Source organism: Adelges cooleyi, unplaced genomic scaffold (assembly GCF_023614345.1).
Source record: "Adelges cooleyi isolate 19-005CV unplaced genomic scaffold, UGA_ACOO_1.1 ACOO_flye_CR_arks_rails_tigmint_CR_PRNA_247, whole genome shotgun sequence".
NCBI classification, from domain to species: Eukaryota; Metazoa; Arthropoda; class Insecta; order Hemiptera; family Adelgidae; genus Adelges; species Adelges cooleyi.
This window is the reverse complement of record NW_026095912.1, coordinates 11,152,362-11,167,864: the sequence shown is the minus strand read 5'-3', so window position 1 is coordinate 11,167,864 and position 15,503 is coordinate 11,152,362. Positions and strand designations below refer to the sequence as shown.

At 29.1% G+C, this 15,503-nt stretch overlaps 2 protein-coding genes across 2 annotated transcripts; both read left to right on the top strand.

Annotated features, from left to right (window-relative positions):
• Nucleotides 1-1,713: 1,713 nt before the first annotated feature.
• LOC126836810 (lysosomal thioesterase PPT2 homolog) lies at nucleotides 1,714-5,200 on the top strand. The gene is made up of 5 exons (XM_050570458.1): nucleotides 1,714-2,896; nucleotides 2,988-3,129; nucleotides 3,359-3,466; nucleotides 3,539-3,812; nucleotides 3,894-5,200. Exons 1-5 carry the CDS (start codon nucleotides 2,774-2,776, stop codon nucleotides 4,090-4,092), a joined length of 846 nt encoding a protein of 281 aa, XP_050426415.1. The 5' UTR covers nucleotides 1,714-2,773; the 3' UTR covers nucleotides 4,093-5,200.
• A 1,197-nt stretch (nucleotides 5,201-6,397) lies between these two features.
• LOC126836871 (tyrosine-protein phosphatase non-receptor type 23-like) lies at nucleotides 6,398-15,128 on the top strand. Its single transcript, XM_050570538.1, has 14 exons — nucleotides 6,398-6,621; nucleotides 7,526-7,619; nucleotides 8,260-8,462; nucleotides 9,388-9,571; nucleotides 9,647-9,791; nucleotides 9,922-10,031; nucleotides 10,219-10,395; nucleotides 10,476-10,729; nucleotides 11,095-11,227; nucleotides 11,315-11,449; nucleotides 12,244-12,484; nucleotides 12,562-12,764; nucleotides 12,883-13,129; nucleotides 13,193-15,128. The coding sequence occupies exons 2-14, from the start codon at nucleotides 7,533-7,535 to the stop codon at nucleotides 14,572-14,574; spliced, it is 3,501 nt and encodes a 1,166-aa protein (XP_050426495.1). The 5' UTR covers nucleotides 6,398-6,621; nucleotides 7,526-7,532; the 3' UTR covers nucleotides 14,575-15,128.
• Nucleotides 15,129-15,503: the final 375 nt, after the last annotated feature.

Genomic DNA, 15,503 nt, shown 5'->3' with positions numbered 1-15,503 from the left:
CAAAAATAAACGTGCGACATTGCGAAGTACATGTACTTGCATCTAATATTTGAACAAATCATACGGTTTAGATTTACCAACTGTTCCTCGCTCAGTGCCGTAATCGAATCGGACTCGGTTGGTTCGTCGTGTCCTCCGTCGATATTTTTCGAGAAGTAATATTCGTTTAGTAAGCCTTCCTTGCGGCCGCCCACTAGTGAGTCTGCTTTATTGGAAACAATGTTAAAACAATGCAGGAATGACATCACTATAACGCCTAGCACTATAACCCGTGACATAGTAAACCACACTGGTCACTGGAAGTACTCTAAACGCACTAGCACGAACAAAATGAATACATCAAAATCACAAAACATTCTTTAGGCTACAGCAAAAGTAGTAAATACCACTCGATATTGTTTTTATTTCGTTTGAATGCCTATTAGATTTTTATTTGTTAAAAAACGCTCTGCATAACGTGTGCACACTCAGAACAATTTTCGTATAAAATCTGAAGAAAATACTCTTAGATATTGAATATCATACGATTACGACATTATTTTTATGTTTGTTTTATTTCTCCAAAAACAATAATGGGCCAGCTGTTATAACCGGTACCTACGACTTACACATATTATTGAACGCTATCACACTACGCCCTATAAATCTTACTTATAAAAGTTTGAAGTGTAAACATAAAAATATCGATTTATAATTATTTTACCTACATTTCAATATTTTTAGGTATCTACCAAACATATAATGAATTCCATATTTTTTTTTTCGGGTTACAAATTAGTCAAAATAATCAAAAGTAGGTACCAAGTATTTTATATTTTGGATCTTGATACAGTTAGATACATATTTAATAAAACTGACCGTCATAATTATAACATTAATAATTAGTTTACCTAAGTCAAAAGCACAATATTTTTATTTTTATATTACTAAAACTATTAGTATGTCGTTTGGCGAATATAATAAGGAGAATTGACCGAAATTGGGAAAAGACATTTGATGCGGGTCTGAATTAATGTACCTGACCCAATTCTATAAACATTAAACACAGCCTCATTTAACATGTATTAATATCTTATTAACATGGATAATATTATGTTCTTGCGCTGGATTCAAGAAATTTCATATCGCGTTTTAACAATAGCGTTGCTATTTTTTCGTTTTGATTTTGACAGCAGGAGTGAATTTCTAAAAAAAACCATCGCACAATATGCTGTTTTATGCAATTCTATATAAATATTTTTCAGATTTTTTTTATTTTATTTCGAAAACAACTGTCGTGAAAAGGGCCTTCGAAAAAGGGATTTTCGGTTTTTTGGTAAAAATACTGCGAATCAATTCAAACCGCTGAACCGATTTCTTCATAGACCCAAAATCGAACCGGATAGATACTCTATTGGGTCAAAAATGTAAAAAGTTTACCCCCTTCTCCTTCATAACCGAGAAAATCACCCAAAAATGTACATATTTGTAAACTTAAAAATTACGGCACAATAAAACTATTTTAAAAAGAGATGAGTTAGTTCTAATTTTGCATGGAACATTCTTTAGACATAATTCTTCAGATAAACGTGGAAACCTCCAAAAAATATCACAAATCTTTCCCCTAATAAGTGGTATATTTATAAAAAAAAAATAATGGACATTATGACTTAAAATAATAAAAAATATATACACGGGAATAAATATGTACACAAATAGACGAGTAATGGTTATTCCGTATGATGCATAAGCTTACTTTATCAATTAGGTATCAGAACCGATAAGTTTAATAAATTGCCATTCCTACAATAGTTTATAAATTGTGTTATTGTTTTTTTAGAACCAATCCCAAATATGTTGATAAATGATGTATACGTGGTATCGAGGACTTAAAGAATTGAACAAGTGGTGGCTAAAATGGGAATCGGGTGAGCGCCACGAGTCTAATGACGGTTGAATATTTCTTGCTGAAATAGCCAATAGGGCGATGAAGGAAAAAGGCAAAAATTTGATAATAATTTTTTGAAATTATTTGAAACCGACCTGGGGGTGCGCTTCAATTTTTTTTTACCCCAGAACTTATATAAGGACCTTACATATTTATATTTATAAAAAAATAGTAGTATAGCACCCATTTTCATACCAAAACAAATTAAAGAAAATATCAAACAGGTTGACGAGAACAAAATGGTTACTGAAATAGTTACAAAATAGGTATTGCATTTAAAATTAACAACAAATAACAGGTCTTTAATTTTAAAGGTTGTTGACTATAGGAATTTTCGAAAATAAAACATTGCTCTTTTTATCTTGACTATTCGTGACACTGTTATCAGGCACCTGTGTACGTTGAATGTTGATGTCTACAGCTGATAACACGTTGCACTACTGCTTACAAGTTTGAAGTTAGTAGTAACAATACAAGTTCACAACTAAATACTGTTTATTAATACAATTTATAATATTTAATTTAACAAACTGTTCATTGTATGTATTCATTATTGTGTGTGAAGTGTAAATATGTTATAAAATATTGTATCGTAGGCCATGTCGAATAAGGTATTATTTTCCGTATTAAGCAGTTAGATTATTTTTACAATGTAAACTCGTTATCGAATGCTTATTGAAGGTCGATTAGTATTTGATTTTATACATATTTTACATTCCTGTTGCAATTGAAAATTATAGTATTAAATTCAGCTACGAAAGAATTACATTACTGGTCTTCATAGTGTATACAACAGTCCCATTTAGTGTTCGTAGGAAATTTGATATACGATCTCAACTTGAAATTATGGAGAAAAATTCCATAGCAAAGTCTAATGGCGAACTGCCTCCGTACAAACCTGTGGTCATCGTTCATGGACTGATGACGGGCGACGTCACAATGCTTTCTCTCGCTAATCGAATTGAAAAAGTAAGTATTCAATTTTTGTTTTTATTGGTAATTTTTAAAGTATTATTTTATTATTGTTACTTTTCAAACAAATTTTTTTAATTTTGTTTAGATGCATCCTGGCACAAAGACATATGTTTTGAATCGATTTTGTGGATGGGCTAGCCTCGAACCCATGTGGAAACAAGTCGTAGAACTTGGTGCTGATTTATTACAAATTTGCTCTCAACACCCGGAAGGCATACACTTAATCGGTTTGTAAATTGTCGTAATATGTTAATGGCAATGTCTATTGTTTGGAAGGAGGGAATAACGTGAGAAAATTCACGTGATGAGATCTCCAGTAAACATACGCATTTGTGTTGGTGAGAAGAACTATGTCAATATTACTTTAGTTTGGCGTGTTTAGCTGTTGTTAGAAACATTTTCTATAACTTAAATAGGCTTTACTTGTGATGTAATCCAGTAAATTTGGTTTTGCAGGTTATTCTCAAGGAGGAATAATCGCTAGAGGCATGTTGGAATCATATCCCGACCACAATGTCCATACATTTATATCATTAAGTTCGCCTCAGGGAGGTCAATATGGAAGTAAGTAGTAGTCATTTTTTAGGTTTGTAAAAATAATGTGTCTCTTTTTTTATTTTTTTTGTTTTATTACAGCAAAATGTTTCCTTAGGCTATTTCCAGATCTTACATTGAAAACGGCTTACGAGCTATTTTATTCTAAAATGGGTCAGGATATAAGTGTAGGCAATTATTGGTACGATCCACATCATTTAGACCTTTATTTAAAGTATAGCAAATACTTGCCAGTTATTAATAACGAATTGACCACAGCCAATAGTGAAAATTATAAAAGAGGTATAACAAAACTAAAAAAAATGATTCTTATTGGTGGACCCGATGATGGTGTGATTTCTCCTTGGCAGTCCAGGTACAGTAAACTAACTATTCATATAAATATAAAAAAATAAACATATTATATCATCTTTACATGAAAGCTCTTTTTCTTTAGTCAATTTGCTGTTTTAAACAAGGACGACGAACTTGTTGCTGTTACCGAACGACTTATTTACAAAGATGATACATTTGGTTTAAAAACATTAGATGAACAAGGAAAATTATTGGTTTTTACAGTTGATGGCATTTCTCATCACGAGTGGTACAAAGACGATTCAGTTATTGATAATTTCCTCATCAATTGGTTAAACTAAAATTAGTGTTATGTTTTAGTCTTTTTTATTTTTTACATTACGTTCTTTTATCAAATCAAAAAAGTTTTTTTAACTTAAATTAAATGTTTAAACTTAAAAACGTTTTTTTAAATGTGTTTTACAAAATTAATTTAAATAGCAGCTACCAGAATTGTTTAAAATATGTTATATTCTCATAAGTAAAATATTAAGTAAAGGTTAAATTAAGCGAGTGTAATCCATGTCTTTAAAAACAGTTCAACTATCTTAAAGCTCTTGTTGTTTCATTTACAGATATATACAGGGAAACAATGTTATAAGATTGACATTATTTTATTAGCTTTATTTAAAATTAAATTTATTTTTAAGATGTGCCAATGCCTGCTTTTGTAACTAATTCATGGTTTCATTTTGACTCACATCTAGTTTTATTTTATAATATTCTATACGATTATTGTACTCATGTGTGATTTAAATTGTGATTTTTTTCCATTTATATGCGTTTTTTTTTCACTTCAATAATAAATTGTGTTTTTAAAAAAATTATGTTTTTAAAAAAAAATTGTATACTTCTTAGAGTATCAACTTTAAAATTATTATTATAAATATTTTGCTTATTCCTAATTATTATTTTTTTTGTTTTGTACCTATGGTTTAATTATTATGTAATATGTATATTAAAAAAAAAGTTCTTAAGGTTTTTGTTACTTATGAATCATAAGTTATGATAAACAACACATTATAAAACATGTAAATTATTGTATGGATGAAAAACGTAGTTTTACATTTCTTTGTGTTTGTAATCATTCAATTAAAAAAATCATTATTAGTTTGTTCTAATGACAATAGGCCGCAAATTGACTTAATGACAATGACACTGGTCTGTTAACTCCTACTTATACTTGTTGATTAATTAAATGTAATTATTTTTCTATGTATAACAAATGCCTAATATTTAAATCATTTGTACAAAATTCTTCATAACATTATTTTTTTATTGAACTGCCTAAATAATTTAAAGGTTATATTTCAGGACTTGTGAGGGGTCCACTAAAAAATTTTAGCGTGATAGTTTATTAATTGCACTTTTGTATTATAATATTGAGTTGACTACAGTGTACATCAAAATTTTACTTTATTATAATTTTTTTTTAACAAGAAAAAAACTAATTATTCAATATTCTCTAGTTTTAAAAATAAACTTTTATTCTTTATTAGTGTACGTTTTAATAATTTTCTTAAATGTATTTTAAATAGATTTATATAAACTATTTTTTTTGATGAATTTGAAAAAAGTCAGAATTTATGTAGCAATTAAAAAAATAAAAGAAAACTATCACCGTGGAGATTGTAAATTTGGGTAATTTTATAAGAAACCAAACGTTCTGTAGTTGTCGTAAGGTCTTTTTTGTGGTTATTTCAAAATTATGTGGTGTACAATGTATTATTATACCTATAATAACAAATAGTGTAGCAAGTTACACTGGCTGTAAAACATAAAATAAATATACTTAAAGCGAGTATAACGAAAAAGTGAATGACTATGTTACATGAATCTACTGATATTCTAAAAATAAGCAACTTTATGCATAATACATAATAGTAAAAGCCTAGTTAAATTTAAAAGTAGTTCCCGTTTTAGAATCCCTTTTAAGTTGGGAACAATTGCAGAATTTTTTTCTAGGTAAGAAAAATGTACTCAATGTTAGTAATTTATAAGGTATTTTAAAAATTCATAGCTACAACGAAACGTTTAGTATTTCAACTGTATGTTATTAATATGTATATGCGTTAACATTTGACCCCTGCATATAACATTCATACATTGAGGAAATTGGTTAAGTACCCACATATTAAGGTTATTTACAAAGATGCATAAACCTATTTATTCACTTACATTATGTTACAAGGCCATTGTCAATATAATAAATACATGCTCGAAACGAATTGAATTCAATCATGACGTTAACTGTAAAAAATGTATTTAGCATACAAGCTAAATACAATATAATTAATGAACTATTAGATAATGTTAATTTGTATAATATTATATATTTTGTGTTGTGTATTGGCTTATGACTGGTACCAATAATTTAAATACTGACATAAATGCATTTAACTGCATTTGTTCCGAAATACCTACTCATTATTTACATTCTGTATTCTAGTAATAATAATTTATAATTATACTGTATACAGCCGTTGGAACTGCTGATTATTTTATAGGTATTAATTTGTACATGGATGTTTACTGTTTACACTTTACACTGATAGGGCGGTTATCAATGTAGCTGATATCTGTTATCTCGTATAGAATATTATAGAACAAAATCTCCAATCTCGATTGATGAATACAATTGCATACAATAGCTTTTAGCTACACAAAAAGTAAATTGTTTGTCTGTAATTGTTCTTGTTTTTAACGTAAACACGAAAATTCGATTTTGGCAACCATCGGTTTTCGTGTCAAATGAGGTTTTACAGTAGTGCGACGGTATAATAGTAATATTTCGGTTGTGGTGCTTCAAAACGGCGGTGGCGGACAAACGGGTAAGTCGAGAGGGTTTCTTATTGAACACGGTTTATGGGCCAAGCATTTTCAATGGTTTGCAACGTTACAACATTATTTTCTGTCTATGAACCTCGCTTCAGTTGAAAATTTCTCATGCACCTAACTGAACATTTATTATAACATTGCTCGTCACTTATTTCAAAACTCATTTGTACGGTTCATGCGTAATTATCTTTTAGTTATTGCATTATAACGACAATGCTATCTGGTATGAAGAATTCAACACCTATCATAGAGTAATAAAGCTCATTGAATCATCTCCGGATTATAGTAATACCTGCGTATTGTGTTAACAGTATAATAATAAGGGTTTTTGTTTTCGTGGTGGATTGTAGGTATACACCAAACTTTGTTCTGAATGAAATCAATTGTTCCATTTCTTATCTTATTATTATTTTTTCTTTATTTTATACAAATTATTTAATTGTTCAATATTTTTACTACCACGCTTTTATTTTTATTGTTATGCACACACATATTGTTCACATGTAACAACAGATGACATAGAACATGGAACAATAATAATAACCAATTTATAAAAATTAACTACTTTATTAGATACTAAATTTATGTGCAGTTGATATCATATACAGGTACCATGTTTAAAGATATTTATCGTTTATTAGTATCATACAATTTGTACACCCTATTCGCTTAGAGAACATGCCGGGTTTGCGCATATAGACAGAAGACTAAGCAGCCGCCAAAGACAGGCTGACAGGCAGGGTGATCTCGGGGAGGGGGAACGCTAGACACACTGGGTGCCACGAGGGCATACGCAGAACGGCTAATCTTTGTCGAGTCACAGCATGTTCTCTCGGCAAACAGGTTACAGGTATTTTATTTTATCTCTATTATTGGTTCATTTTTACATGTTTGTAGTTATACAATGGAAGCAGTACCACGGTTATATATGATAAGCTTCCCTCTAAAAATAAGTCAGCAGAGTCCAGATTTTACAACAAAAATTAATCATGTAAGTATTTTCATATCTTATCATGTTAGTTACACAGGAACAAAAGTATATTTCTCTTTGTTCTGAAAATGGTTGATCCTAAAATAATAATATTATATAGTTCAGAGCAATTAAATCAGCAACCAGTAACCTCTTATTCTGTCTTTAATACTAAATTTATATTCTTGCTTCGCCTCATGTCCTTTGATTTGCTCTAAAAAAACTTAGATCGCATGGAGCAACGGCAAAGAGAGGCAAGGAGGCCAAGTACACCTGACTACACCCTCGCCTTACATCATCTCAGCGAGAGTGTAAAGCTAGCATAACATAAAAGATAAAAGTACTTTTTTGTAAAACATTTAAAAAAAAAAATAATAATAATAAATACATCAAACATTAAACTTTTTAATATTTTTCTGTTGACTTTCTACCTTTTAAGCATAGATGGACTTTGGTAAATTTACAGCCTAGCCTAGTTTTGAAATATAAAATGCTTGCATAAAGTATCTTAAAGTTTTCAAAAGACATAACATTGTTTAAATAATATAACATGATGTAACAATACCTTCAACATTTTCCAATCCCTTCATATTGTAAAATGATAGTTAACAAGAACAATATTGTTATTTAATAATATATGAACACATTTTTGTATTTTTAGCATATACATACTATATACGATCAAGATCCAACAAAATATAATGATGATTTGTCAACTTTATTGGCACTAAGAGAAACTTCAGTCGATCCATCAATGAATGTTGAAGGATGTTCAATTTTAAAAAGATATTTTTGTCAACTACACGCACTAAAGAGTCGTTTTCCAATGGCTGAGAATGGAAATGCGTCTGTAGTGTTTTCATGGTAATTAATCATCTAACAATAAAAAACAAATTATAATAAATCAGAAATGATACTATAAAAGCTGGTTTTCAAACAGTGATTTAAATATTTTAATTTCTATTCTAATTATTAATTAATTATTTTTTAAATAAAAAAATTATAATATAATGTTATTTTAGTTCTGAAATGTATTATATATTTTATAAACGTTTTAGTTTGAAAATTACTTTAATGCGATAGAATGTTCCTCAAAAAATGAGGACAATTTTCTCAAATCGTGATTTATCACTAGAATTGAAGACAAGAATGTGAAGAAAACAAGAAAGTGTTATGGGCTTTCTACATTACTATATGGAGTGGAGGCCTAGACTATAAAGGATATGAAGAAGATAAAAGCATTCGAGATGTGGTGCTATAGAAGCATCTTAAATATATCATGGGTAGATCGAGTTACAAATTTGGAAGTGCTAAGCAGATTGGTGAAAGATAAGAAAATAAAAAGAACAATCAAAACTAGAAAGTTGCGATATTTTAGGCACATGATGAGAGGAGAGAAATACCAAATTTTGCAACTCAATTTAGAGGGGAAGATATGTGGTAGAAGTAGCAGAGAGAGGTCTAGAACAAATTGGTTACAAAATCTGACGCGATGGTTTGATTGCAACAACAACCAAATATTCAAGGCGGCCCAAGATAAAATCCATATAGCCAAGATGATTTCCAACCTCCGATAGGAGAAGAATGTCAAGAAGGAGAAAATAGAATGTTGTGGTGTTAGTTCAGATAAAGAACATATTGCATAGTGGTAGTCCCCGATTAATCGACAAATATCTGTAATAATAATATAAGTAAAAAAGTGCTAAAATATTTTTTATGTACAACAAAGTTTTTTTTAATCATAATTAAAACTGTAATTTATAAGTCAAAACATTTTTGTATGTCTTAGGAATCATTTATTCAATCAAAATATAACTTATAATATGTCGGACATTACACTAGAAATGGTATCTATTTTATATAATATTGGAGCATTGCATTGTCGTTTGGGTGCTATACAGGACAGAACATCAGATGATGAAGCGTTAAAAATGGCATGTACTCATTTTCAATGTGCAGCATGGGCGTTTCAAGTAAGAAAACAATAATATTATGTTCCTTATTTCAAGATATGAGATACTAAAATAATAATTTTTGTATTTGGTCAGGAGTTAAATGATAATTATCCGGGAAACTTTAGACCAGATTTGTCTTCTGATTTGTTACAATACATGTACCAACTTTGTTTGGCTCAGGCTCAAGAATGTATACTTGAAAAAAGTATGATGGACAATCGGAAATCTCTTATTATTGGTATTATGATTTATTAATGTTTCTATTGTTAATACTATCTCAACTTACAAAAATATAGTTATAATGATGTAATAATTGATGATAAAAAATTAACGTTAAATTATGGTTTTTTTTCTATTGTTATCTGTAGCTAAAGTTTCTGCGAAAATTTCGGAGTATTATAATGGCGCAATGAATGCATTAGTAAATTTTGCCACAGTTGACAGTATTGGAGAATCTGTAGGAATGAAAAGATACAAAGTAAGTAAATTGTAGCTATTTGTTTGTATAACTTTAATGTGACATTTATAAAAAAAATTACTAATTTTAATTTTTCCAGTTCTGTGTTAATGTAAAGAGTGATATAATTAATTATTAAACATATAGTTGTTGCTTTTGAACCAGCAGCTGTTATTAAACATACATATCCTACATTTTTTTGTTTTAGATGTGGTCAAAGTATTGTATGTTCAAAAAAACTTATTATGAATGTGTAACAGCCCATTTTCAAGGACAACACGCTGAAGATCAACAACAGATGGGTTTTCGGGTTTCTTATTATCAAATTGCATTAAATAAATTAGAAGAAGCTGTAAATCAATCAAAACATTTCGATGAACCCGAAGTGAGTAATCATTTTTAAAAATTGCTCAAAATATATTGAATTTTGGTAATTTTATTTGAGTATATGATTTTAAATTGTAGCAAGTACAAGACGCATTGACATTTACCATGGACGTGGTAGCAGCCAAATGGAAGGCGTCAAAAACTGAAAACGAACTGATTTATCATGAAAATGTTCCTTCCCCCGTAGAAGAAGACAAACGTTTAGAAAAACTTAAAGGAGCATCTCTGGTCAAAAGTATTGGTTTTAGTGTGTCCGATCCTGAAATTTCAGGTCCTTCTTTGTTTGCCGATTTAGTACCAACTGCATATCAAAAGGCCTCAAATCTGTATACGTACGTAATATATCATTTTTTTTATAATTTATTTTAACCTAATAATTTGTTATATATAATAAATTATTATTACACAATAATATGAGGAGGTGGAGTGGCTGTGTGGGTAAGGTGGCACTGTGTTAGTGCTCACTGTCACTGGTTTGACACTTGGTGCTCCGTTTGCTGGGCTAGCAATCGTTTTGTGAAAAGGAGCCACCATCTCCATCTCCGATGACAGACTAACAACCCGTCTCGGATAACGAATTATCTCTATAATTAATTTACTTAATAGTTAATGTAAATACTAAATTAACATAATGACTTTGAGGCCCGACATTTTTTTACATAATTTATTTGTGATAACTGTATTTTTTTAACTTAAGGGAAGAAAAAAATAAATTACTTCAATCTATAACCGAAATAATTGAACAAGCTAATAATGAACTGTCAAAATTTTCATCGTCGTTACAATTAGACTGTTTAGACGAAAGTATTTGGAAAGTACAAACACCACAGGTATTGCGTCATAGAACTATTAACATATTTAATCTGTAAAAAATTTCAAATGATAATTATATTAAATATTTTTGTTGTTCATTTCAGTCCTTGATAAATAGTTGTGCTGCTTTTCAAGCTCATCCTGAAAAATTAAGCAATTTACTGGATTTAATGAATAAACTTACAAGTATAAATGAGGATATAAAAAAAATGTTGCTGGAAATCAACCGTCACTTAAAAGTATTAAATGCATTATTTGAGTAGACTATTTCCAAAACTTACTATCAACATTTTTTTAACTTTTGGGAAAAAAAGAAAAAAATGCCTAAAATGTCCAAAATTTTTACAATTATAACATGCAAGATTTTGTAATCGCTCTATATTTAAGTTATTTTTTCTAACTTTTCAAAAATAAAAAACTTTAAGCCAAGTGGAAATATTTAAGAAAAGTGATTTCAGATAATTAGTTTTGACTCAAATGTGTAAATGATAAATTTTCGATTTAAGTTGGTTATATTTGAAAAAAATCATTACGATTATATTTATATTATCAACAACAACTTGGTAAACAAATATAATTTAGTATTTTCATTTATTAAATTAAAATTGTGTCCAACTGTAATATTAATATATAATATTTTCACCTTTATGAAAACCGTTATGTTGATAATATGTAGATAAAAAGTTTTGACTCAACAAACATTTAATATTATATTTTTATTACTGCGTATAATAACTTTTAAAAATAAACGTGTACATAATCAGTTAAGGATATAAATTTCCGTAAAATAAAAAAAGAGATAATAAGTTTTGGAAGTATGGATACATATAAAGTATAATTTATCAAGAAAATAATGAGTTTTGTAGATTTATTTCAAGGTAAAATTAAAGCAATACATTATCACCAAACTTTATGAATAATAATATCATTACTTATTTTTTTGGAGTATAATTAGTGGAAATTTATAGTTTGGAAATAAGCCACTCATTTATTTTTCAATATAACTAAAATGGTTGCTACAATTTGTTTTTAGACTGAAGAAATTGAAGATAAAATATATCAGGATTCTGTTGGCCAGCCTTATAACTCTATTGTGATATGTGAATTAACCCGTGAGGCAGCTAAATATGAAGAAGCTCACATGAAAGCTGAAGAGTCTAATGAAACTTTACACATTGCTCTAGAAATGCATACAAATAATTTTAAACTGATGAATTTGTCACTAGAAGAATTGGAAAAGCATTTGCCGCCAATGTGTTGTCCTAATAATTTAGGTAAATTATTATTATATTATAAAATATCATTGAAGTTATCTTCTTAGTTTTTAACCAGTATTATTGTTTTGTACCAGATGAGAACGATAAAAAATTGTTTAGTAAGCTACAGAGTGTTGTAAACAAATTATGTGAAATGCAAAGTCAAAGAGAAATGTTGGCATCTCAATTTCATAAAGCTATTAATGAAGACAACTTATCTTTAGTGCAAGTTACCCAATCTCAAAATGACTTATCTACATTGTTCAAACAGCAAATCTCTACTAAATATGCTAATTTGGTACGAATGTTATTTGAAACTACTACAATGTCAACCTTGACGATGACGGTTTTAGAAAAAAACTCATTTTTTTGTATTTAATATTTTTGTTAATAACAATTAACTTATTTTCTTATAGATTAATATTATTAAACAAAATATAACTGCCCAGACTGCCATAATCGAAGCTGTAAGGGTAGCGTACATGCAGGCTGCTCCTGTGCGTAAATTATTTGTTTCCAGTGCAGAAAAAAGACGTGAAAAAATCAACTCCCTCCTGGAATCATTTAATTGCATGGAAGATTTGATAGAAAAATCATCAAAAGGCTTAGATTTTTATCATAAACTCTCAGTAAACGTCTCAAAGCTATTACAACGTGTTAAAGGTAAAAATGAGAATGTTTATTACAACTACTCGCTATTTTTTTGTATTTAATATTTATTTACAGGGACGTGTCAAGTTCAAACCGAAGAAAGAGATCAAATTATGATGAATACAGCTAGCGACGATGATGCGCGGCCACAACTTCAAAATAAGCTGACTACCGATGCGTTTAACTATTACCAACCAAGCATGAATAACGCAAAAGACACTACAAACATTGCACATGATTCATATTATAATGGTTTACGAAGACCGTCCCCATTAGGGTCAGAACAAGTAGTGGCTGGCTACAGTCAACCGAAAGAATATTTGAGTAATTTGTCTACAAACACTATGTATAGTAATTTAACTCCAAGAATGAGTAATCTGGACTTAAACAATGTTGGAAGCCAGACAAGTCAGGTTTCTCAATCAAACAGTCAGCATCAACCACAAAACGTTATCTCTTCCCATCAGAGTGCTACAGCAAACATGAACAGTCTCAACCAAACAGTCAACACAATACCTAGTAGCAGCTCATTGTCAAGTTTAAATTACACCTACTCAAATCCTACGCTTCAAGGACAAACGACAATTTATTCGTATCCGCTTCAAGCTGGTGTAGATAATACACAACAACAGAATAACTTGGGCCCGCTGAACTATACTAAAACATCAGGGGAAGATTACATTCCAAAACATTTTTTGTCACCAGGAACATCTCAAATTCATTCCTCGTCGGCAATTTTTCCGCCAACCAATACCAACCACATTTATAATACAACCATTCCATTACATTCTAGAACTTCCTTGGGTAATCTAATGCCAGTAAAATATTCCCCAAGTGTTTCGTTGCCATCTGTATCCCCTCAACTGTCATATGGAAATGGATATGCAGTCCAAACTGATCAAAAGCGTGTGTTCAATTATTATTACAACAATACAATCGTGCCACCACAAACTGCTAATAGTAGCCCTTCAAATGTACATGGATACAACACTAATCCACTAACAGGGTTATACTGTCAATCATACTCATCGCCAGCACCCGCACAAGGTAGTCCAATGTTAGCAAATCCTAACAGTTCTATTGTGCCCAATGACAGAAATATGGCAAATTATAATCAATATGGTAATAGTTCAGTTATGCAACCACAACAAGGCATGGTCAATCCTAATGAGAGTGGTACTAACTATTACCAAACTTCGATTAACACCAATGTTAACGATCCATACTATTCAATTCCGAGTAATAATTATCATCAGAATTATACGACCCATAATTCGGTTGGCTACTATCCACCAACCAATCTACAAAATTATCCACCGTCCAATTACCAAGTACCTCAAACAACAGCAACAACAACCACAAGTTTGTTAGATGACATGGACAGTCATATGGTTCATGCTCCACCACCACTAATTTTACCTCAAAAAGTATCCAATATTACAAAAACTGAACAGTAATATAAATATACAAATTTTTTTTAAAAATAAATAACCAAGAAAATAAAATTTTAGTTATATTTGATTATTGATTATACACGTTGTAGCTAATTAAAAAGAGTATAGTATATATTATATATTAGCAATCTAGATTTGATATTTATTTTTAAATACATTTGTTAGATTAAATTAATGATAAATATTATGTACGTGTGGTACATAATATTTATTTGGAAGATTTGTTATTTTTATTCGGAAAGAAAAACTTTTACTGCATATCCAATATAAGTATTTTCAAACTGCATACTTTTATTGTGACCCGTCTTTATTTTATATATTTTTTTATAAAGTTTTATTAGTAAGTATTCGGAGTTTAAATTATTAAGTTAATTTATCACTAAATACATATACTATAAATAATAGGCTTTTTCTGTAAATCTATTGTAATGCATTGATAATGAATACCTATTATAATTCTATTGTTATAATTTATTAAAGAATTTTATTGGGTGAATTATTTTTATTATTAATGTTTTCAACTAAGTATTATTATTTGTATTTTATTATACCCATGTTATTTAACTTATTATATAATAATTATTTCTAAGTAGTTCTTTTTATCACTAGTTAATAGTATATAAACATAGTATATTACTGATTAAATAAATATAATTATTAAACTCAAAAACAGAAAATTACCTGATAAGTATTTAAAATTACAAACATTTTGGTATTGCCTACCTGTTAATATTGTTATTATTATTCAAATATTAAAAAAGAATATTTATTTTATTATGCAATGATTATATGTAATATTTTATTTTAACTGATATTACTGTGATTTTACTCAAAATTTTATAAATTATTTTTTCTTATTGAAAATGTTAATGGTACATATTAATTAATGTACATAAATAAATAATTATCATGTTAGAAAATATAACCTACAC

What these genes read in the sequence shown, in the direction of transcription:
- LOC126836810 (XM_050570458.1), top strand. Translation starts at nt 2,774, where the DNA reads ATGGAGAAAAATTCCATAGCAAAGTCTAATGGCGAACTGCCTCCGTAC. An exon ending in TCAGGGAGGTCAATATGGAA is followed by an intron (nt 3,467 to 3,538) that starts GTAAGTAGTAGT and finishes GTTTTATTACAG; the next exon opens with CAAAATGTTTCCTTAGGCTA. An exon ending in ATTTCTCCTTGGCAGTCCAG is followed by an intron (nt 3,813 to 3,893) that starts GTACAGTAAACT and finishes CTTTTTCTTTAG; the next exon opens with TCAATTTGCTGTTTTAAACA.
- LOC126836871 (XM_050570538.1), top strand. Translation starts at nt 7,533, where the DNA reads ATGGAAGCAGTACCACGGTTATATATGATAAGCTTCCCTCTAAAAATA. An exon ending in CTACTAAATATGCTAATTTG is followed by an intron (nt 12,765 to 12,882) that starts GTACGAATGTTA and finishes ATTTTCTTATAG; the next exon opens with ATTAATATTATTAAACAAAA. An exon ending in GCTATTACAACGTGTTAAAG is followed by an intron (nt 13,130 to 13,192) that starts GTAAAAATGAGA and finishes ATTTATTTACAG; the next exon opens with GGACGTGTCAAGTTCAAACC.